We start from the raw sequence: 24,829 nt of genomic DNA on the forward strand, positions 1-24,829 counted from the left end.
GTGGTCAGCAGTTTTTGACCAAAAACCGCAAGACCTCAATGCCCCACCCTTCCTATTCACCCAGTCTCACCCTGAGTGACTTGTTTCCCTGGATGAAAAAAGTTCTCAAAGGGAAACGTTTTGCCCACATGGTATGAGATGAAACAGCTGAAGCACTAAGAGGCATCAAAATCGACTAGTTCAGAAACTATTTTGGGCAGGGGAAAAATGTCTCAATAGGTGCATTGCATCAAATGGAGAATGCTTCGCAAGTGACTGAAGTTTAAACACCTAAGAATAAATACACAATTTCTTATACATAAATTCCAGGATTTTTTGGGTCCCCCCTCCCACGTATACATAACACGCACAGTGTTCTTTAGGGCATTCAAGTGAGTTCTTTAATTTCTGTGTTTAAATTGTCATTCATTTGTATTTCCAAAGACTTAATTTCTACTTCTCTACTGCCCTCCCCGCCAACCACAAACTCATCAGTGAACATAGAAATTTGGAAAAAGACAAATCTATAACCATGTTAAGGCTTTATAAGAACTGATTTCGTAGCTTTCAGGATCTTTTCGTTGTGGTGGTACTTGGTGCAGACTTTCTGTGGTTCGCCTCTGTCAGGTGCTGCTGAGGATGACCTCGTTTTGGAAGTGGTGATAATGATCGGAACGGTGTCCATGGACGACTCATGCGCCGCCCTGCTGGCCAAGTCTGGGATCATCCCTGCGCTCATCGAGTTGCTGAATGGTGAGGCACAACTCTTCTTACTCTGCCTTTATGCTATATTAACTAACGGCTGTGAACTTAAGTTTTTAAATATTAAATAGAGTCTAGAATCACGAATTGTCACCTTATTACATTAATGTTCTTATAACAAATTATGTGGTTGTGAAAACGAATTAAGTGTAACTCTCACTGGGGTTAGGTGGAATATTATCAGAGCTGAGAGTGTTGCTCTGTGGAGTTTTACCTTAATCTAGGGCACTCACCTGCTGACGTCTTGCTTTCTGAACCCGAACACATCACTAGTAAGTCCAAGTCTCCAACCCCAGAGTCCATAGTCTTGTTGCTCTGCCTTTGACATTCCTGGTCCAGTCGTATAAATACAAGCCTATGTGGGTATATGCTCAACCTCTGTATATTATTCACATGCTCGGCTACTACCAGGTGAGCTAAAAGTTTTCTAGCTCGAACAGAGAAACAGCGTGCTGTACAGCGACTCGGGGCTAATTTAGATGCTGCCCTCCTCTCGTCAGCCTTGACCCCCTAGGGTTCTGCCATTTCTTCCTCCAGTCGAACTTTGTATTAGATCTCCAGTCTTGCGCAAACCCTTTTTTTAATATCTTGGTGTCTAATCAAGAAAGTTTATTTGGAAGTTAATTCTAAGTGTCATAGTATCTCCTAGGACCAGATGTAGTGTTGTCCTCAGAACTTCCTGAAATGAAGAGAATGTCCTCTCTCTGTCCACCACCTGTGGCTATTGATGCTGAGAACCTGAGTTTTCATTTACTTAAATGTTAATCTAATTAGCCACAGTGGCTTATGGTTACAGTAATGGGCAGCGGAGGCCTGGGCAGAGTCTTCCCCTCCCCCGTGTAACGCTCTTAATGGGTTCACTGTTCTCCACGTTGCACACGGAATTTATCTGAATCTAATGCTATTCTGTCAGGACTGAATTTTCCAGGACCTGATCGTAGTCTGCTCGGGCTGCCATTAACCAAGTGCCACAGGCTGGGTGGCTGAAACAACAGAAATTTCTGGAGGCTGGGAAGTCCCAGGGCATAGTTATCAGCTCATTTAGTTCCTGGTGAGGAAAATAGAACCAGTTTACTTCACAAAGTACAGTTGTTTAAAGAATTCTTATTGTGAATAAGAAAAATCAAAACAAGTGGAAATAAGAGTTGCCGCCTCACTCACATCAGGGACACAGAGTTGAACAGTTTCGCTGTCACTGTTCTCTCCAACCGATCTTGTCCCTCAGTCCTTAAGCCTGGTCTTTGGACTTGAGTAATCTCAAGTACTCTGGTTTAAACTCAGATAATGGTAGAAGCTTTCTTCTTCAAATTCTTTTTATTTCGTGTACTCCAAAATAACTTAACGGACTTAGTCTAACTGCAACCAAATTGACTAAAACTTCTAAAAATATATTAAGAATTTCCTCACTGTGTCATCATGTAATGTAGGAAAAACACCTAAGATATAAATGACATCTACCACCTGTGTATTATAAAGAATGTAAACTAATTGCCTTTTATTTGTCTCCTGGTCATTTTTAGATTTTTTGTCAAGGTTTTAAAAATTTTGTAGATAAGCATAGTATTCTTTTTATTCAAAGTTTTCTGTTTCCTTTCAGCTCAACAAGAAGATGATGAATTTGTCTGCCAGATAATTTATGTCTTCTACCAGATGGTCTTCCACCAAGCCACAAGAGACGTCATAATTAAGGAAACACGTATCCTCTCAGTGTTTGCAATACCTAATGACATTCACACAGTAGAAAAGATGAAGCTTTAGTTATTTTTTTGCAAACATTCAGAAAATGTAGAAAATGTTAAGCTTTGAAATACATTTAGAGGGCAATGTATTTTTCATGGAAGCTGTTACCCCAAATCACTATGCAGGTAGAATACATTGGGGGTAATTTTATTAACTTGTTGGCAGTGATCACTAAGAAACTGAACAGACAGACATGTCAGCACTCTCTTCTCTGTTAACATTAGCTGCACTGCCAGAGGTTCCTAGGACTATCCTCAGTTCTCTTTCAATCTTACCTTTTTCACTCTACATGGGAAAACACACCTTTTTTCTTGGCTTCAGCTACCAACTATAGGCAGAGTATTCAGTATTTTTTAAACCTCTTTCTTGAGGGCCAGGCTAGCTGCGGTCTGAATGTCCTGCACCTACCAAGAGGGGCCCGGTGTGGTGTCGCCTGAGAAGCACTTTGATCACATAACCCTGAAGGTAACTTTTAATGACCTTTACTACTTACTGGCTGCAGGACCTTGGATAAGCCAACCAGCCTGCTTGAGCAGTCTTGCATCTCTGAAATGGCCATAGTATTATTGCATAGAAGAAGACCTCACCCCGGTAGGATTGTTATAAGCACCAGTGGATTCGAAGTGCTGTGATAGTTCCCAGCACAGAGAGCTACTCACTGAGTGGTGGTTTATCATTATTGCACCTGGGAAACAGTCTCCCTTCTGCAGTCACAGTGGATAATAGCAGCGTTGTCTGCCAGTCCCATGACTGCAGATTCTTGTCTGCTGTCTCTTTTACCACACAGTTAATCACTTACTCTGCAAATGATTCTCTAGTGCTGAGCATCTAACATTGCTTTGAGTGTTGGATGTACTCAAGGAGTTACTGTATAGTCTGTTGGAGAGTCAGACAAGTAGATTGGAAACACACAGGAATGATGGGGTGTAACCGGAATCCTAAAAGATACGTGCAGAGGACATGAGAGGATATCTAGCTACGTCTGGGGATGTCGTGAGAGGCTGGCAGAGGGAGTGGTGTTTGAGCTGGATTGTTTTGTCTTATTTTTATTAAGTTGTGGTGCTCTGCTTGTTTGTGTACCTCCCCCCACCCCCGTAAATCTGCTTTAGAAACCCACTGTGTAGAAGTCTTCATTGTGAACATCTAAATTCTTTGCCTTAGCATATGTAGGTCTTCACAACCTGACCTTCACTTCCCAAAGCCCCCCTTGAACCTTCCTCCGAACAGTTTTCTCTTACACACCACATCTCATCATTCACCGGACAGGACCCGCCTTGTCAGAACTGACCGCCTCTCCAGGTGCCCTGTCCGCCTCAAACGGGGTGCTCTCCTTCCATCTCCCCGATAGTCGCCGCCTCAGCAGCACTGCATTGATGAGCCATCTTTGAGTTTAGCCTTTCGGGTCCTGTGCCTCCCTCCTTCCCAGCAGGAGTAGTAGCCAGTTTGCCCTCTTTAGGAATAATTTCACCGAATATGGAGTTCTAGCTTGCCAGGTATTTTCCTCAGCAACTGGAAGGTATTTTTCCACTGTCTTCTGGCCTGAATTGCTGCCACTGAGAAATCTGTAGTCCACTCATTATTGGTGTCTGTCGTAAAGTCTGATGACAACTTACTTTTCTTCCCCTTATAAATGAGTCAGTCTTTCTGCCAGGAAGACCACGGGAATGTTTCTGTCTCTTTAAAGCCAAGTGGTTTCATTGGAATTTGACATCCTTGCCTGATTTTTTTCAAGTATGCAAAGGTGCTCTTTCAGTATGTAGTTTTGTCTTTTTTGTTGTTGTTTTAATTTCAGGAAAGTTCTTTTGAATTATAGTTTTTAGTATTTGTCCTGTCCTATTGCTTTGGTTGATTTCTTTGAGATTTATGTTATATTGGATTTTCTTTGCCTATCTTTAGTATCTAACTTTTTATCTCCTTTCATTTATTCTTTGATTTAAAAAGTTTTCTTCCGTTTTTACCTTCTATTTTAATTAAAATTTCATCTTATTTTCATTTACTCTTGTGTTATAAATTTAGATTTATATATCTTAAATTATTTTTTACTTTATTTTTATTAAATCATTTTATTTACTGAATCATTCTATTTCAAAGTTTTCTAATTCTGACTTATATGTCCTTTCATATACTATTGTTTTCCTGAATTCTCTTACCTCTTTTTGAAATATTAGATCGCAGTTTTTACCTTTCATGTGAAAGTGTCTTAGGTTTCCTCTTTCCTTTAGCAATTACACATGGAATTTGACTGTGATTCTTTTCCGTTCATTGTGTGTGAAATTAACTTTCCTGAACATCCAGCGGGGCCAACAGATCAAGAAAGCTTTCATGGCTGCAGAGCTCCCTCTCCAGTTCTGTTTGCAGTTTCCATGTTTTCAAAAGTAACAGCCTTGCACTTTCTAAAATTTACTGGCTGTTTTTCTTACCCATTTCTGTCTGTTTTTTTTTTTTCTTCCTCATCCTTGTTCTCAAAACAAATGAAACAATAAATGTTTCTGGTCATGTCGTATTCATGATTTTATTCTAAAATTTGAAGTTAAATTTCAAGTTATCACTTGAATTTAGAGAAATGGGGGGTGTGCTTAGGAGGATGGAACAGCCCGGACCTCAGATGTCGTCGGTGTCCTTGACCGCTTGTGTTCAGAGGCCCCCGCGTACCTCATCGACCTGATGCACGACAAGAATAACGAGATCCGGAAGGTCTGTGACAACACGCTGGACATCATAGCGGTGAGTAGCGCATCTTCCTGCAGGTTATACTCTTCCTCACTTTGGGAGAAAGAGGGCATCGCAAATCTGTTTAGAACCCTGCATTCGGTGTAGCTATAAATCTGTCTTTTGGTCAAGCTCAGAAAATAGCAGTGATACAAAATTCATTTTTTAAACAGCACTAGGATTTTTGGCTCTTAAGTATAAGCCTCTCACATAAAGGTTTTATACACATCAAGAGTTTTGGTTTGTTCTCTACACCGTCTCTCAGTCACTTGTTTTTCAGAGAAATTACCGCGTGGGGGCAGGAGATATGGTGACAATTTCTGCCAGAAGTCAACACAGCGAACCTTGCAGTGTGGCCGTTAATATTTTTTATAAATCAAATATTAACTTTTTTCAATACTCTGATAGTTTTTGTTATATGCAGGGTGGGAAAAGCATGGGTTTGCAGTTGCAATACCAATACAGAATACCATAATTAATGAGTAATAACACAGGAGTGAACTGTGTTTTGCATACTCACAACTGTAAACCTACTTCTGCCCCATCCTGTACATCGACTTATTTTGTAAGTTGCTTTGGGATGGGGAAACACACAAAAATTTTGCTGTTACTCGTGACTTTGGAAGTGTCTAAAGGACGTATCCCTGGAGACATGTGATCAGAGGGCGGCGTGAGTCCCGGGTAGAGACTTGCCCCCCACGCAGACCTGTCTCAGACACCGTGCCGCCCACCACGGTCCTCTGCCTGCCCTGGGGTGCAGGGCCGGGTGCAGGGACCAGGGTGGGCCACTGCTGCTTGTACAGGGCGGGCGCTGTTGCGCACAGCCTGCCCGCTTGCCCCTGTGAACTGGGTTTGCACTTATCATTTCGGCTCACCCTGTAACAAGTGTCTTGCAAATAGCCGGTCCAGAAGTTGTCAAAGTTCAACTCAAGTGTTTTAAAAGGATCAGAATAACATTTTAAAGAATCAGCAAACAACTTCGTTGCACATCCTCTTGGCTGACATTCATACTAGCGACCCCACTATGAGATGAAACAGTCATGGTCAGGTACTTCTTATGTCAGTTTTCTCCATTTCATTTCAGAAATTCATCTTATTCGCTGTCATCTGCTCTTTGGACTTGACTGATTGTATCATTACTGGTTTAAAACTAAGTGAGTGCAGTGCCGTTTTAGCCATGACTTCTGAGTGACGGCAGGGAAACTTTCCTGTTAAAGCCGTGCTCCACAGAGATGCTTCATCCGTGCCGGCCCCCGGTCACAGGGCCCGTGGGTGCCGAGCACTCACATGCCCAGGGAGTGATTCTGTGACCCATGCAATGTTCTCCAGCAGCTCCCGGCGCCAGTGTGGTATGTGAAGTGTGTGGCGTAAGGATACTGAAGTCCTTAAGTTCCGTACGTGATTACCTCACCACAGCAATGAGGAAAGGACAGAGATGTCCATCTGTTACGCTCGGCCTTTAGCATGTTTTTAATCACCTTCTTTTAAGAAAAGGTGGATGCAAGGTGATATGTTCAGATTTATGTACTAGGTATGTTTGGTTTAGATGTAAGTCAGTGATAGTTCCAAAGGCCAACTCATTCTTCTTATGACAATATTTAGTATAAAATATGAACACTTATCATAAGATCAAAATTTATTTTCCTAATTATTTCTAAACTCTGGGCTCGAGTGTCTCATCTTAAACAGGAGTCACACCCACCCCGAGTCTAACTCTCTTTTCCACATACTAGTCTAGCTCCCTCATTTTCTCTAGAACCAAAGTTCTCAGGAAATTGTCTACGTGTTACAGGTGACCTTGCACGACATAGAGGTTAGGGGAACTGAACCCCGTCACCACCCCCGCCGTGCAGTTGAAAATCCACATGTACCTTCTGACTCCCCAACAACGTAACTCCAGTCATCCCTCGGTGTCGACAGGGCTTGGTCCAGGACGCCTGGCAGACACCAGAGTCCGCCGAAGCTCAGGTCTCCCGTGCACGAAAGGGCTTGGAGCGGCACGCTCAGTCGGCTCTCTGAGTCTGCAGGTCCCAACCGAGACCGCGGTGCTGTTCTGCGTCGACCGCGCTTCCTGGTTTCTTTACGTCCCCCGCCCTTTCTGTGACCCTTGCCGAAGCTGGCTTTTGCCTCCGTTGCTGCACTGAGATGCTGCTCCCTGACTTCATTTGTTCAAATCCAATCCGAATTTTTAGTCTTCATTTTACTTTGTTTATCCTGCCCTCCTTGTGGGGACTTACAAATCCTGGTCAGAGTTAAAATATAAATCACAAAGAAAGCTATTTTAAATGATTACATTCGGAAAAAGCCTCGTGAAGACTTCGAAGAAGAAGGGTCAGCAAAATGGAACTGCTGATGGGCCAGCGTGGCTTCCTGAAATGCTGTCTGCTCGCTCGAAGTGGTGTTCTGAAAATCGGGACTAGTGCCTGGAGGCCCACATGTTAATCACTCGTGTCATTTGGACGTCCTTTGGGGCCACCCCGCTGAGCCACCTCCGTAGCTGCGCCTTTGAGCAGAGAGGTGTCCAGTGCGGCTGACGGAAGGGCACCAGCTCTGGAGACGTGTTCTGCTGGAAGAGCATTTCTTGACCTTTGGCTGCTACACACCTGCAAGATTCAAGGCCAGGTTCAGTTTTAGCCTGAGAGTCCAGCAGGCACCCGTGGCAGCAACTTCTCACCAAAACATTTTTCTGCTCGGTCAGGTCAGGCACTGGTCTTTGATTAAGCTTTTGGCCTCTTCGGAGGGGCAGCTTGGTCTTACAGGCATTGCATCCAGAACACCGCAGACTCAGGTCCTCCCACCTGCCGAGTGTCCTCGGGCTGTGCGATTCCCTTTGCTAAGGTTCAGTGGCCCTCCCAAGGAGGGGAGAGCCCTGAAGGGTCGGAGGGGACATCTGTGGGCATCCGCCATAGGATGGTCATTCCGTGTGTGCTGTTCAAACTGGACCCCAACACCGACCTCGTTAAGAAGTTTGTATATAGATTAAACCTCTGGATCAACACTTCCCTTTTCGTTAGCACACATAATTCTCCATTCATTTTAACTTTTAAAATGGTGTGGGAAGATCACCCGATCACCTTTTGGGTTTTCACCGTGGAAGTTACTTGGCGTATATATTTTAGGCAGACATTACTATTTACAATGTAGGATTATCCTGCAAATAGCTGAATTGGCACTTTAAAACTTCTCATCAGGACAACAGCTGAATTAGGGCAGTTAACCGAGAGGCCTTGCACAGGACGGCGCACTGACTGGGGAGCCACCTTGCCCAGCACAGACGGGCCTCAGCCACTCGGTCGCAGTGCCCTGCAGCGGGGGGCACTTTCTGGGATTTGGACCCAATTTGTCAGCAAACCTCCCACCACACTTATGTGCCTAGGTCACTGGGCCTCCTGACTTGGGAGAAATCCGAGGAGTGGGCGTGTCACTCATCACTGAGCAGAAAGCTGCTCAGGGCCCGTGGGACGTGGTTGCCAGCCTTCGGTTCTTTGAGCCCAGACTCTGTTACTGACCCTGACTCAGGGCTCTGTTTGCTTGTCCTGAGTCTTTTTCAGGAGTAAGAAAGAGGAAATTGACTTAATGTGAAACGGGAAATTTTGATTAGGCACAGCGAAGATGACGATACACTAGGACAGGCTGTCAAGGGAGAATGTGAAGTCTCCATCCAGTTACATCAGCAGTGGCGAAGTAGCCCCCTTTCTACGCAGCGTGTTAGAAGCCCCCCAAGTGGGGAAGTGGGTGATCTCCCAAGACTCTCTTCAGCTCTAGGTTGTGATTTCTTAGTGTCTCAGCGCAACTGTGTTTTATCAAAAACACCAAAAAAGAGAGTGGGAATATTTGTAGCTTAATGCAACTTATCTTTAAGAAAAGGAACTTCTTTTTCACTCAAGACAGACAGCATGGAATAATGCTAAGGAAAGTGAGATGCCTTGCAAGTGTTAAGGAAGCATGCCTCCTTCAATAAAGTGCTTGTCCCCAGAACTATGGGAATGTCGCACTGGTGGTGATTTGTCTGGTGTATTTGGGCCCAAGCCTGTGCTGGTGAACTGAAACAGATGTATGGCGGTCGTAACTCTGTGTGCCGTGCAGGATGACATGTCTGGCGATGCGGTCTCTGTGGCCTCATCAGCAAGTTGTCGCCTGTCTGACTGGGCCTTCCGTGTATTTTCAGGAGGCAGAGAGCAGGGTAGGTTCAGGGAGGAGCAGGGAGGCAGGGAGGGAGGAGCCTAGTGGCTTCCTGATCTTCCCAGGGGAGGCTATGGCCGCTGACCGTTGCCTTTCTCTTCTAAACCTCAGGAATTGTGAAGGGAGGGACAGACCCCTGTACAGACAGAGCTTCTGAAAAACCAGATGGGGTGTTAGCCTTCGGTGCTTCCTCATCTTTGTGTGAAGTAGTTGAGAACCACATAGATTCTTCTCCAATTGCCAAGCAAATCCCCCCCAACATGACTGGGTTTTCAGATGTTTAATACGTGTTTATAAAGCATGTCTATGTTCCACAGACTGTGTTCCAGACACTGAGAACACCAAACTCCACAACACAAAGTGCCTAAGAATGTGCAAGTTCCCAGTCTAGAACCTAGAGAACACCAGGACCCCGTCGTCCAGACGTGAGCTGGCCTTGCCTGAGCAGTGGCACTGTGTGGCCCTGGCTACGCCTATCCCGTACCAATGGCACACTGCAGCTACCGGATGTTTCCCCCAGACAGGAAGGTACCAAGTTCCCTGGTGAAGGGTGCTGCCTGTTTTCTGTCTGGCCGGCCACAGGCCCACGTGGTTTGGTACTTACACAGGCTTCCATCACTGACATTTCCGGTGGCGGCCCTTTCTGTTTTAAGAACTCTACGGTCATGGGCAGATCGTGTGCGTCTCAGCCATCTGGCATTCATAGCCAGCTCCAGTATTTGAAGCTTGGGAAACAAGTTGGTGTCTTCTTTCCAGCATAAACAAAATCGTATTCACTAAGGCTGGTGCACTGAAATGAGAAACCATGTAGGTTTACACGGAGCCTCTAGGACATCAGTTGTTATGATCTCCACAGACGTTACCGGGAAAGCCCACGCCAGACAAAAACGCCGAGTTTATTAATGGTTCTGCCAGCAAGGAAGGGCACTTTAAAAATGGCTCCTGCATCTTTAAAAGAGAAGTTATGGGAGGAATTTCACAGGGGTTAGGATTAGTGTTAGCCTTAAAAGTGAGGTGACTTCAGGACAGGCTTTCAAAAGCAGGGAGTGGGTAGGAACTGGGCGAAATGGGGAGGGTCACTTCCAGTTGACTTGCAGGCTGGGTGTGGACACAGAGCAGAGATTGCTAAGTTGTTGACAGAACTCTAAGATGTTCTTTCTCAAGTAGGTGAAGTTGGTTCTTTCTTGTTTTATAATCTTGGTAAATGTTCATGTCTCAGATTTGTAAATTTGATTTTTGTGTTGCTGTTCCATAAAGTCAAATTGGGCTTAGTGAGGTAAGCCTGCTTAGCTCTCTTTTGGAGTTCATGTTACATTGCATAAACCTGAAAGGCAGACGTTTAGGAGATTTTTGCAGCTTTTTAGAACTGACGCACACGTTGGCACACATATACTCACCCACAGCCCAGGTCCTCAGATAATGTCATTTTGTTCAAAGTCATTTCTTTTTAAGACTGAGGGGATGCCCTAGGAACTTAGCTGTTGTTTATATTAATTAGCCCACAGTACAATTGGTTTAGAGTGTCATTGTGCTTATAGTCACAGAACACGTAGACGACACTCAGTGAGGACCTACCGTGTATTGTGTGTGTGTATTGTGTGTGTGTTGATGTGTGTGTTTCTGACCATCCTATGCATCTACATTGTTTTTTTCCATTTGGCAACATTTAAAAGAACTCAAGTATAGAATGAAAGATAAAGCTCATGACTTCTTGCTGAACTAGTTATATCTTTAACTTTGCAGCATGACTGGACATGATAATTAAGGTGATACTGCACAGACGAGCCCCTTTGGCGCTCTAAACAGAGACTGAGAGAGAACTCTGTGAGGTCTGGTTAGGAAATGTCACAGTCAAGTCTCAAGGGCAACACCTGGAAGAGCACTACTGCACAATAGGGAGGATGAGCATGAGAGTCAGCATCTCGTTACGGCCAGTTTGATGACCTGCCTCTCAGTATGCATATTGTGTACCTATCATGGGGAGAAGTGATTTCTGAGATATAAAAGGCATCTTTTTAGCAGCTACTGGCTGAACCTTAATGAACAGCCAACTTACTCTAGGCCTGCTTTAATTTAGGATGAAGAGTCGTATTAAATAAACCATATCACATCCTCACTTAGGGGCTGCCACATTAAAGGAGAGAGGGGAGTCTGCTTTCCGTCAGTAGCTTTAGAACACAAAGCAGATCTGTGTAACGCGGTGTTTCCCTGTGCTGTGTTAATCACATACAAGGTGTGGCGGAAGCCAGTGATAAAGGGCTTCCCCGAGAGGGAGCACGCTCTGATAACAGGCTGGCTAAGGCTTTGCACTGTCTCAGCAGTGAAGTGGTAGACAGTGATGGAGGACTTCAAAAAGGGGGGCACACCCCAATGAAAGCAGGCTGTAGTTTTTCATGACACTTTACAGTCTATAGAAACTGAATGCTCAAGATCATACTATCAGGATCTGAGAAGAGAGGAGTGCAATATAAGCAATATAAGACAAACTCAAGTCCCGAAGGCTGTCAGGGTGCCCTCTTTGTGAAAAGAGGCATTTCAAAAATGAGGAAAGAACAGCTGTATCCCGGGGTATTTCCACAGCCACTCGATAGGTGTTTATGATGTGGCCGGCCTGTGCCATCCCTCAGTGTCCATAGATCCTTCCTGCGGATGAGCCGTGGGGGTGGCAGGGGGAAGCAGAGAATCGGGGCACAGAGGTTTGAGGGAATAGATTTAATTGATATGTGCTGAATGTATTAAATTTTTGACACTGGATATTCATTTACAGTTGCTATTTAACTTTTAAAAATAAACTTATACTGCCAGTATTCTTCAGTGTGGGGGGGATCATCATTTCAACAGCTTTATGAAGTAATGGTATTAATCATGGGCTTTGATTTATAGAATGTTAGGACTTGGGTCAATCTTAGATTTGTTTCATTTTAGAAATGAAGAACCAGAGACGAGAGATACCAACATACCTTTAAAAGGTCGCATATTCTCTTCGTATCAGAGCTAGAACCAGAACCCAGGTCTCCTAGCTCCTAACCCAGTGTTCCTGGCATGACGCCATGCCGTATGTATTATCACTTCCGGAGGTTCAGACTCAGAGGCAGAAAGAGGCCGTGGCATTGCCGGGGCCGTGAAACTGCTCACTGGAGGGGAACGATGCAGGTTGCTGAGGCCCCGGAGCCCAGAGTGCTGGCCATGGGGTGGGGTAAAGTCTCGTCTACTGCGTTTCACTGGGGTGGAAGAGAGATAAACAAAACACGTGTGTGTGTGTGTGTGTGTGTGTGTGTGAGAGAGAGAGAGCAAGACAGACACGCATGCACGCAGAGAGACCAGGGCTGGGGAGGAATTGCAGATGTAAGGTTCTTAACATGTTTTGTCTTGGGAAAGTATGTATTGATTTTACCTATTTTCAGATTATCTGGCTTACATTTTTAGTGTTAAAGTGACCTTTCTTTTCTAAAAATGATCCTAGTAGGTGGCAGGTGCTTCCCATGTACTGTCGGTGCCCCGACATTTGCTTTGAGGCCTCTCTCGAAGCCTAAAACCCTCGAACCTGCAGCCCCGGTCTAGGTCTAGAAACAATGATGCTGAGTGGACGTTCGGTGGCCATCAGCTAAAACATCTGATTTTCAAGAAATGTGGAACACAAAAATCAGTGTTTCAGGAACAAAGATCAAAACTTTAACCAGTGTTTATGCTAAGGAAAAGGAGAAATGAATGATTTAAATATATTTTATGTTCCTCATAAAAAAACGTGCTTCATTCCAGGATGCTGTGTTTGCTAAACATTCAAATACCTGAGACCATGTTATCACAAACTAGAGCAGACCTTTCTGGCCCAAGTGTAATATCTTAATAATGTTTGATATTTATCCTCTAAATTTAAAATACATATATTTTTAAGTATTTCCCAAATGTATCTATTAATACTGGAATTGAAGTCATTGCAAACAGGTTCTTTTTTTACTGTGGTTCTCTCTATGGGTATTTTTTTTCCATAGTATTCAACTTTCAGTAGTTTTATAACATAAAACTCCAAGTATTTTTAAAAAGTTGTGTTCTTACTGCTGGAGACTTGCAGGCCTTGATACGGCTTGGTCAGTTCGCTGTTCGCTGTGATCTATGAGCAAAGCCACACGTACCTGTGAAATCTCAAGGCCCCGTTTCAGGAAGCTCCACTTGTCGTTGTAGTGGCTTTGTTGTAGGATGGATCTCTAATCATTGTTGGCTGCTTTGCAAAACATAACTTTCTGTACTGTCACCAGGGGTGACCAGCCTTTCGGCGTCTCTGGGCCACACTGGAAGAAGAGTTGTCTCGGGCCACACGTTAAATACACTATGACATGGAATCGCAAAATCTCATGATGTGTTAAGTGAATTTGTGATTTTGTGCTGGGCCATATTCACAGCCGTCTGGGCTGCGTGTGGCCCGCAGGCCGTTGGTTGGACGCCCCTGCACAACTATGCAGCTTGGTACAGAATAACACGTCCTGGGTCATGCTTCCTGAAGGGGAGCTGCGTTTTCTGTTCGTCTCACTTTTTTCTGAAAAGCTGGTGACAACCATAGTGTTTTCATTGTGCTTCCCTGTAAACGGTAACACACATGTGAACCATCACAAGTCACAGAGAATCAGGCCTATGGTTTTGTAGTACTGCAATATTTAAAATTATTTGTAATAAGGAAAATGACGGTACAATCTATAAGCATTGCTACTATAACTTCTTGGCCTTATACTGTCAAGAGGTGCCTTGGTTCTGTGGGTTTATTCGGTCATAAACTGATGCAAGAGAGAAGAAGAAACTGGAGAGGAATTCAGATTGGCGGGAGGCTGGTCTTAGCACACTTGGTCCGAGGTCTGTGCCCCGGACACTAAGGCAGGCTTTGGTGTCCAGAGTCAGCCATGGATACTCATGGCTTCAGTCGGTTCCTGTGTTTGGATTCCCTCAAACGGCGTGTGGGTCCTCTCTCTTTAAAAACGCAGGCATGCACGTTTAGGTTTGTTAACAAGAACGTGGCTGTAAGTTCAAGGGTGGTAAGGGGGCTTAATTAGAAAGGCTATTGGTGAAGAAGAAAACAGCATCCTTGTTACACATTTCTACATTTATTAAATCTATTTTTTAATTTGTTGATTTTCAGAGAGGAGAACGGAGGGAGAAAGAGGGAGAGCAATGTTCAAGTAGAATAGGAAAAACCTATGAGAAGGGTGTAAGGTGATACAGCTCCTAGAATAAACATAAGTGTTTTTCTTCGTGCAGAGCATCACTTACTAGGCTAAATACATTTTATGGCTGTGTGGTTTAAGGATTTACTTTTTCAATTATACCTACCTCTGAGACATTTCACAGTTATTAGTGAAGAGGCAAACCCTATATTTTATATGCTTTGGGCACTCAATTGGGTTTTAACTCTTGTTCTTACACAGGAAATAATCTGCTTTAACTTAAATTGTAATAAAAGAATCAGATCATATGTTTTTCTGTCATCTTCCTTGAATACTTCTTCATTCAGATAATCATATTTAAAATTTTCTATCAAAATGAAAAGTTAGTTTTATACCTCTTGCCAAATGAATTAAGCTAGCATTCATAATAGAAATAGTACCACTTAAAGTAGTTCTAGTAGTTAGTATACATTTAATAGTATTTCTGGTATTACAAGGCATATTCTGGGAGTTTTGGTGACTTATAACTAACTTATCTCTTGGAAAAAAAAGCCAGTTAGTATGGAGGATTACTTGTCTAAAAAATCACTTTTCTTTTTGTTTATGCACTAAATTCTTTACCACCGTGGATACAGTAAGTTCCTCTTCTTCTTCTTTTGTAAATGTGTGTGATCGTTCTTAAACCATCGGCCACCTCCTGCACGCCAGCAATGTGTTTGCAGCTGACTTGGAGCATGTGCAGTGCGCACACGCGGAACCAGAAGTGTGCTGTGCTTCCGAAGTCAGATACTTCAGAGAGGTTCAGTGACCACTTAGCGTTTAGACTGAGTTATTGTGAAGCTGATCGCTCTGCCCACGTTGCACAGTTAGCACCACTCGGTATTTTATTTAATTTGGGAGACCCAACGCGATCCACTAGACTCTGTGGCCAGTGAGGCTTTTTGTGACAACATCTCTGTGCTGTTAATTTTTTACTCCCTTTTCCCCAGCACCTTCCCATGCGTGGCTGGGTCAGCAAGAACATGGTTGAGAATTCAATGTGTGATACGCTTCCAAGGCCGGAAGCTACTTCCTCCCATATTGTTGCTTGGTCAGCAGCTGGACCCCTTCCTAGAGTCTTAGAGCTGCAAGTTGACCTCAGAGGTCATTTGTTACACACATTCACTGGAGAACCCTCTCCACAGTGACGTTGCTAAGTGTTCGTTCATTCTCCGTTTAAGCGCCTTCTCCACGTTGCTGCTCAAGGTCACTTCTGTGTTCTGGGCTTCATCTTCTCATTTGGCAATAATCACAGCACCTAATTTGGAGAGCCGTTACGTCAGTCGACTGACAGCGATAGCTAACACTGAGTGTTTGCAGTACAGGTTTGTAGGTCTTCTGAGTGCTTTATCTGTATTTTTTTCATTTTATTAGAGCAGTTTGTGTATAATCAGTGATTGAATGATTGTTTAAATTGTCATATCTAATCACTAACTTTTCCAGCATGACATGGCATTTGGATTAGGATTTGCTGTTTATTTATAAATTGTCAATTTCAAATATAAGTTAGCATTGAAAATGTAACTTAGACTAAAAAGTCTCTGCCAGTACTTTAAATATTGAAATTATAACAGTTGAATTAATGAATGTTTATTATTTTTAAAGTGAAATGCAGTAATTAATGTTTATTATAGCTTTACTTTTATATAATTTAATTTTAAATAATTATGTTAAGATATTGACAACTCACAGGAACATTAACGAATAACTATTAGAAAGAAGGAAAACTTAATAATTCAATGGCAAAATTGCCATTAGCAGTACCATAGCCCCAAAATATCTCCTACCTCCACTGATATCAGTTGAACCTCAGTTTGGGTAAAAGTTGCTCAGCTATTTGACCAAAATGTAGATTTGGTTCGTCTCTTAATTACCATGATCGAGCCGACTGTTGGAGGACACTGCCGTCAGCTGCACCCTTCCGCCTCCTGCCCAGATCACTGTGCACGAAGGTGGCAAAGCCAGGACAGAGGACTTTAAAACTAAGGGTCCCAGGGTTAGGATAAGAAGTGCCCAGAGCCTTTTTTTCATCTGTGGCGCAGTCTGTTAATCAGTGAGTGTGTACATCAGTCAGAAGTAGCCATAGCCTGTGGGAAAAGTAGGAAGCTGGACAGGTTCAACCGTATGGTATCATCACTCGCCTTTTGTCCTTCAAAGCCATTCACCAAGGATGCTCTCTGTGAACAGGTACCACCGATGCAGCAGCGAACAAGCCACAGTCTTGCTTCTTAGGAGATTTGAATCCTAAGGCAGACATATAAAGACGTAATTATGAAAAAAGAAGACAGACGTCATTATTTTGGTTTCTATAGTAACTTTCAGTAGTTAGGAGAAGTACTTTGTTAGTGCTTTTTCCCCCTACTGAAAAGTGTTATGTGAACAAAAAGAGCAAAAGATGTCATCTTAATGCTTAGCCACCTGCCATCAGTGCCGTGAATAATTACAGCCACCAAACCCTGTGGAAGGTGAAGGCCGATTGCTAATCTCAACTCCAGCAAGAAAGAATTTGTGAAATTTAAAGTTTTCCAGATTTTGCCTTTAGCAATTGGTAAGCCAATAGAGATGTCTTTAATATATGTATTTAGTTGATTGTCATTGATTACTGTATAAAATCATTCTGAACAAGTAATTTTAATGTTTCCTCTGAACCAAGTGACGGCCCCCCAGATTCTCACGAGATAAAAATACGGTTATCCGAGAGCCAAGAGCATTCGTTCCTGAGCGCACCTAGTGATAGTTGACGCTTTGTTTTCAATAGGAGTACGATGAAGAATGGGCCAAGAAAATTCAGAGTGAGAAGTTCCGCTGGCATAACTCCCAGTGGCTGGAGATGGTGGAGAGCCGCCAAATGGATGAGAGTGAGCAGTACGTGTACGGTGATGACCGCATCGAGCCATACATCCACGAGGGAGACATTCTCGAAAGACCCGACCTTTTCTACAACTCAGGTGAGCGGATGGCCAGCGGTCTGCCTGCCGGGCGCCGGGGTTGTGACCTGCCAGCCTGGCCCCTTCCTCCCCAGGCCGTGTTAGCACTTGTAGTATATGAATGTCTCCTGCTAATGACTTCGGACGTAACGTCGGTACACGCCAAGTGAGCCTGTTAACTCACTGTTACTTTTTTCCAAGTGAGTCTTTGATGTAATCTCCATAAAAAAGGTGGTGGCCAGGAAAATTAATTGTTCTTAGTGTATTACATTCTAGAATATATAAATTAAGATGACATCTTCAGGATTTCAGATTTCTGTTTAAAAATGTAATGTTTACTTTTCTTAATTCATTTCCACTCGCTAATTTCTGTTTTGTTTTCCCTGCATTTCATTTGAACAGTCTAACATGGCCGTGGTGTTACTCTGGTTTCAAAGTGGTAAACTGTTGGTAACTAACTCTCTTTGGTGAGGGTGATGCCCACACTGTGCAGCAATAGTTTTTCCTTCTAAACTCTGCTAGTGCTTTCAAGGTAAAATTTAATTTCCACGTAAATCCCACGCATATTATGACCTTGTTGATTCTGCCATACTGCCATTTTCCCAGGATGAGTTTGGCACAGAGATTTTGCATATTTTTGCTTTTAATGTGTTTTACAGTTGCCAGTATTAACATTACTTCATGGAAGTCATTTCATTTAGGAGTGGAAGGAAAGGATTTCGAGTTAATATCTGCAGCAGGTTGGAAATAAGGAGCATGAAAGTGATTATGTCCAAATTATGGTTCCCTTCTTCCTGCTGTGTGCTGCTTCGTGTGTTTTCAAAGTTGTGTGTTGTGCAAATTGTCCATACACACTGCATTGTATTTTATGTTTGATATTTGAATCCCGGAAAATTGATACTTTATTTTAGAAATTAAATAGATTTCTTCCTAACTGAACTTTACAGTAGTTATGAAATACTGCTTTGTGTTTCAAACCAGATGGTGTAGATCATTAATTGCAACCAACCAGAATTTCTCAGCTCAGTAATGGCAAGCAGCTGTTCCCCACGTATGCAGATATTCATGAAGTAAGATGGTGTAAAATGTATATGATATGAATTTCTTGTTAATAGAAATCAGAATTTCTTGGAATCAGGTTTCTTGCTTTGAAGATTGATAGCTACTTTTTCAGTGTGAATCAGTTACAGTTTTCAAAACTGAATCAAGCTTTTAACCATCACAGTTTTCCACCTTGTTGTTTTAATACAATTAGAATTTTAGAACAGATTTTTAAACAGTTAAAGCACATTTCCAAAATAAATTTGTTTAATTTAACCTCTTAAATGAAAATAATATTTTTCTGTAAGATATTTTATCATTAAAGTGTACAACTTAGACTTTTGTGAGAAGTCTAAATTAAACATATTTTTATATATCAAAATTGCAGAACAGCCAATGCCATTAGAAAAATAAACACAAGCATTTGAAGAGTGAAATATTGTCACTACAGAGATTCATGGTCGTTTTTAGTACCTGCGGCCCGATGATGAGGCCATTCGACAGTGGGGACCACCCCGCTGTGCGTTTAAAGGTACACTTCTCACACCAAGCCAACTATTTTGTCATTCAGTTAATTCTCTTCCCTAGTTTGTTGTCCACGAATACAGCTGCTGTGCCAAGTGAATCTCCGTGGCACCTCTCGGTGTGTGTCCCAGAAATCCAGGTAACACCCGCCTCGTCTTCACTGTGTGCAGTCGTGTCTTCAGAAACTTCAGAGACACTTGTAATACTGCCAGTTACCTAAGTTGCCCGATCTCCGTGTAACTTTAGGCAGCTTCCGATGAAAGCAGGTTTAGGAGCTTTTTAGCCAGAGGTTAAGCTAAGTGGCCCCTGATTCCCCAGATCTTATCTTTCCCTCAAGTGCAACAAGTATCATCTGCTGCTTCCTGGTCATTAGGATTGCCTTCTATGTTTTCCAACTGTATTTGTTAAAATGTGTTTCTCTCCTGCTTTTATTTATTTTTTAAAGGATCTTAGTGTTGTCATTTGGAATAGGAATCTAGCATTTCCTTTAGTCACAGTATTTTTTCCTTAGAGTCTAAGATTATGACCATTGTAATCACAGATTAATCTTTTTTGCCGTGAAAAGCACACTGTTGTGTTAGCACACTCGCCACAGGGAGAAGCAGATTGCGGTTGGCGCTAAAGCTGTAATGCTGTTGCGGGTTTCTGAGTGATGTCTCACTTGGGCATCGCCCTTCATCTGTGGGCTGGATCTTATTCTTAGCGTGTGACATGGAAATATACTTCTGAATATGAAGCTCGGAATGGCTTTTTTCTGTCTCAGGAAACTATGGTTTTCATTCCTGCGTGTGTTTCTGTGGTGTGTTCTATCGGAGACAGCCAGAGGAGTTGTGATGTGTCTGTTTTAGCCTCCTCTCTCTCATTGTCTCCGTGGCTGACGTCCATTTCTCTCCCACAGCCACAACGGTCACAACAGTGACTGTTGGCTTCAGCACCAAAGAGCCCCATGGCCCGTGTCCATTTGCTTTTAAAAAAATAACTTTATCTCAGAACGATATATAAAAAGATAATGTTGTTGTCTTTTTACTTTCTGTAAATTTTTTTAAGAAAAATTGTAATTTTTATAATTTTACAAATTACAAAAATGTAATTTTTACTTTCGCTCACAATGTGTATAAGCGAGTCTCTGAGCGGACTTGCAGGAGTCAGAAGGCTGATACATTAGCTCTGCGGACAGCGAATATGCTTGCATTTCACCCTCCCCCGATACGTCCTCCTTTGGTTCGGAGGCGTGTTTGCTGTCACTGCTTGGAACACCTCAGGAAGGTGTGTTGGCGACGGCCACCGTGTGAAGGCTCCCTGTAATTTAACAACCGCGGTGCGTGTGACGCCCTGCAGCTTACAGAGGCCTCTGGTGGGTATCGCATGGCTTCTGTTTGTTCCTGGCTGTTTCAGTGGGATGTGAACTCTTTACTGTCTGTGAAGCAACGAGGTTAGAGTGGGGGCCTGAGAGGGGCACTCCTAGGTTTATCTGGAGTTTGTAATCAAGAGTGTATGATCCGTCTTTAGTATTCCTATGAACAATTACTTTGGGGTGCAGAATGCTGAGAAATGGATAGTTCTAAAGAAGTTGAGGTGCTTGAGTGGAGGATTAATTTAAAGTATAACTTAACTTTATGGAATTATAAATAAAGTCTAGCGAAGAAAGATTGCTCATCTGTTCGAGTTGCCTAAATTTTGCCAAGCTGTTGAGGGCTCGGTGGGAGCTGGGCTGTGCAGAGTGAACTGCAGTGTCCTGGGGTGTTAAAAAATAAGTTCAGACGTGTACGTTCTCTCTTTTTTACTCACATAATAGCAGGCTTATTATATCGTTAAACGAGGGGTCTTCTGGGCGTATGAAACTCCTGGCCGAATCTGTAAACTCACACCCACTTAGTCTGATCTGCCCGAGGAGCTCCCAGTCCGCAGGCCGCGCCGTGTCCTGCTGCCTCTTGCCCTCGCTTTGCCTTTGAAGACGGTGGGCGCTCCGAAGCAAAGGAGGGTGTTGAGAATCTGACAGACTCCTTTGAATTTAATTTCTGTCTGGTCTGGCTCACTTCACCGGGTCATGTTCCATGTAACAAGCTTAGAAACATACTTCAGGTATATTTTTATTTAGTTGTATTTATATCTGAAGTTTTTCTGAGTGCCAAATCTAACATTCTACTGTCATGCTGAATATCTTTGTATTCATTTTCACAGTGTGGTATGCATCATATTTTGGCACTTTATTTAGCTTTGTCCCTCTAAAATTGTTGGATTTCTTAAACCCCGATCCTCAATTATTTGGTTTTAATTTAACAGAGGACCTTATTGACTTTTGTGGTCTTAAAACTAATTAATTTTAACCACAGTTTCACAAAGTGTTAGATCCATATAAAGTTAATTTTTTAGACACTCAATTCTCTATGATATCTTGGCATTTTCCACAGTTTCATTCTTTTGTAACTTTGTTTTGTTTAGCTGATCTTCTACTTATGGAATCTTTAATTTTTAGAAAACATAGAAACTGGTCTAAATATTAGACACTTTTAAGCTACCTCCTAAGTATTTTAAATTTACTAAAGTAATAAGACAGATGCCCAAGTTATTCATTAACAACTCAACAATTAAATAATGTCTTTATGGGTACATGTACCAAATAACTAGTGCAAGAGTCTTATGGAAATACAAGGAACCTCACTTCCTCATTTTCCAACTCTGTTGTTTTTTCTGTTCCCTCGGTTTTTAGTATGCTTTCTCCTGAAACAGCTGGTGCCTCCAACGCTGACCGGCCTCTCAGGACCCCGTCAGTTACACCGCCGCCTCCCTGCCTCCCCCCCCCCCCGGGAGGGTTTCCTAAGTCCTGTACACATGGTGTTCCCACTCCAGCTCCTCCGTCTTCTGTGCTCATTTGGTGCACACGAGGTCTGTCTGGAAAAAAGTCCAGCCATTGTTAATGTAACAAGAATAGTTTGCAAGACATCAGTGTAACCTGGCAGCCAAGGAGAGTGGACTGGAATGCGCATGCGTGAACAAGGACGACTTCACTGTACTAGTCAGTGGGGGCAGCAGACATTGAGTGAGCGTGTGTACTGTGTGGCCATCACATTCTAAATGGCTGAGCAGTAGAGCAACAAAGCTGCATCAGATTTGGTGTTAAACTTGAACATTCGTTCAGCGGGAACTATTCGGATGATTCAGAAGGCTGCAGCGATGGGCAACTGGTGATTGGCAGCTTCATCACCAAAACACGCCGGCTTAGGCATCACATCTCGCACAGAGGGTTTTGGCAAAACATCAGATCACCCAGGTGACTCGGCCCTTCTACAGCCCAGATTTGGTGCCCTGTGACTTCTGGCTTTTCCCCAAAAGTAAAATCACCTTTGAAAGGGAGGAGATTTCAGATAGTTGGTGAGATTCAGGAAAGTACAGTGGGGCAGCTGATAGCAACTGGGAAAACTGTGTGAGGTCCCAAGGTGCCTACTTTAAAGGGGACTGAGGTGTCACTGTCCTATGTACAATGTATCTTGTATCTTCTTCAGTAAATGTCTCTATTTTTCATATTACATGGCTGGACACCTTCTGGACAGGCCTTGTACATCCATTCTGGTTGTGTGTCATTTATTAATGAAATGTGTTATTTAGTTACATCTTAAATGTTTGTTTCACATTGCACTTAACGTAAGATTCTTGAACACAGAGACCCGGTGTCGCAGCTCCTGCATCCCCCGCGGGACCCAGGGGAGCGCTGCCCTGCGTGTGGCGGTGCGGGGCGGCCATCCAGTGACTGGGCAGCCAACTGACCACGCCCAGAGCTGTTATGGGGTGGTGGGTGTGCCCTGGCCAGTGTGCGCCTAGAGGTCACCCAACACCCCAGAATACGTTCTTTTTATTTATTTCTCTTAGTTTTTTATTGACTTTTAGAGAGGGAAGGAGAGAGGAACCTTGATTTTTGTTGTTTCACTTATGTGTGCATCATTGGTTGACTCCTGTATGTGCCCTGACCAGAGATCAAACCCGCAACCTCGGTGCATCAGGACGACGCTCTGAGCAATGGAGCCGCACAGCCAGGGCCAGTTTGCTTTTAGAATAGGAAACTTTGAGAGGTCTCAGAACTTTCCAGATAGCGACTACAGAAGCCGTATCTTATGCTACACTTGGTCAGTGCAGAGGACAGCCTCGAAGTCCTCGGTTAGGCCCTTCTCCTCAGATTATTCTTCACTTGTTCATAATCGTGCTGATCGTAGGCTGTCTGGATTCTCAGTCTGCAGCAATGAGAAAATGGTGTTGTTTGAAAATCAGTGAGAAGTGATATAAAACTTGGACTTGGGAAAAGAAGCACTGTATCCTCGGCAAACAGAAACTCAAAGAGCACAGCAGTGCAGAGCTGTCAGTGTGGGTGGTCAAGTGCATCTGATGAGCTAGGGCTGTGTAGTAACTGACACGTGTGATGAAGACAGAGTCGTCAAGAAGCGTTTGGATGTGTCCCGCACGCTTTTAAAAATACAGGGCTTGTGAAACGTATTTACAGAGATTTCTGACCCAAGTTTGTGTGTGTGTTTTAAGGTCTGTCAAGCATTGCTCCTTTAGAATCTCACTTACTTGAAATCTCTAATTCCCCAATTGTGTTGCACAGACGAAGCTGTGTGGGTGTGAGATGTGGGCACGCGGAAGTTTGCACTTTTCCGACAGCCTGCCATTTCATGTCAGCCTGTCTGCACTCACTCTGCTTCCTTAGCCTGGACCTTGCTCCCTGTCCGTCGCTCCCTGCCTCGCCCGTCCCCTCTGTCTTCTCCACCAGGCTGCGAGCCCTGAAGGCAGCGGTGGTCTGACTCCCCTCTGTACCCGTGCAGCACTGCCGTGCAGTGGGGGCTCAGTGACCATGCACTTGCGCTGGAGTCTTGTTAAAGAACAACCGCAGACCCGTGGTCTTCGGTTCATACTCCCCAGAGAGGAGCGTGTCATGCTAACGTGTTCTCTCCAGGTTAAATATGCAGGTTGTTTCATGCTGTGTTCTGTGATAGATGTTTCCTTGTTGTTCCCTGCAAATACGTCTCACCGGTGACCCCCTCCTTCTTCCTAGACGGACTGATCACCTCCGAAGGAGCCATAAGCCCGGAGTTCTTCAGTGATTATCACCTTCAAAATGGAGATATGGTCGGGCAGCACTCATTTCCTGGCAGGTAAACACTCCTTCCCAAAAAAGTCTAATACACGATGTTTCCCTTGTTTTTGAAAAGCTAGAATTCTCTTCATTCCCCATTTTTCTATCTTATTTCATTAAAGAGGAAAAGTGCTCAATATTTTCAAGGACACGCTTGTTCAATTTTAATTTATGAAGTCATGTTTTCTATGCAAAGATTGGAATCACAGATCTGAAAAACATATATGCTTCATCACTTTGGAAAACACAGGCTTCTGTTGAAAGACACAGTACTTTTGCCAAATTAATAAGCTCAGATTGTTTTCCAAAGCCAATCAAATATAGTATAAAATCAGGACACAATACATGCATTTTAACAATTACTTAGACAGTGTTTTGACAAGTCAGTGCTTTGATTAAAAACTTTTTCTCCCTAGATGACATGCAAATAAAATACTTAAGGAAAAGAAGTCTGACATGTCAGCATTGTTCTATAATTGATTTATAATATTTTACCAGAATGTGTAAACAAGTATTTTCTTCTCCATATTATTCCTGGAGGTGGAATATTTGAATTCAAACTGACTGTTGAAATTTCACATTAAATTATTCTCATGAATAGCTTTAGTCTTATTTGCCATTAAGATTACTTAAAAATATTTACTTAA

The 24,829-nt window shown here is 43.1% G+C and overlaps 1 protein-coding gene across 3 annotated transcripts in view; it reads left to right on the forward strand.

The window, feature by feature from the left end:
• KIFAP3 (kinesin associated protein 3) overlaps positions 1 to 24,829 on the forward strand; it is a 113,828-nt gene that overhangs the window by 61,894 nt on the left and 27,105 nt on the right. For all 3 annotated transcript variants that reach the window (XM_053659376.1, XM_053659375.1, XM_037167419.2), the window contains 5 exons: positions 607 to 732; positions 2,339 to 2,437; positions 5,120 to 5,205; positions 17,323 to 17,512; positions 24,102 to 24,201. In XM_053659376.1, the coding sequence (XP_053515351.1) occupies positions 607 to 732; positions 2,339 to 2,437; positions 5,120 to 5,205; positions 17,323 to 17,512; positions 24,102 to 24,201 (601 nt within the window). The remainder of the gene's footprint in view (positions 1 to 606; positions 733 to 2,338; positions 2,438 to 5,119; positions 5,206 to 17,322; positions 17,513 to 24,101; positions 24,202 to 24,829) is intronic.

Source organism: Artibeus jamaicensis, unplaced genomic scaffold (genome assembly GCF_021234435.1).
Source record: "Artibeus jamaicensis isolate MK-2021 breed Jamaican fruit bat unplaced genomic scaffold, CSHL_Jam_final scaffold_625, whole genome shotgun sequence".
NCBI classification, from domain to species: Eukaryota; Metazoa; Chordata; class Mammalia; order Chiroptera; family Phyllostomidae; genus Artibeus; species Artibeus jamaicensis.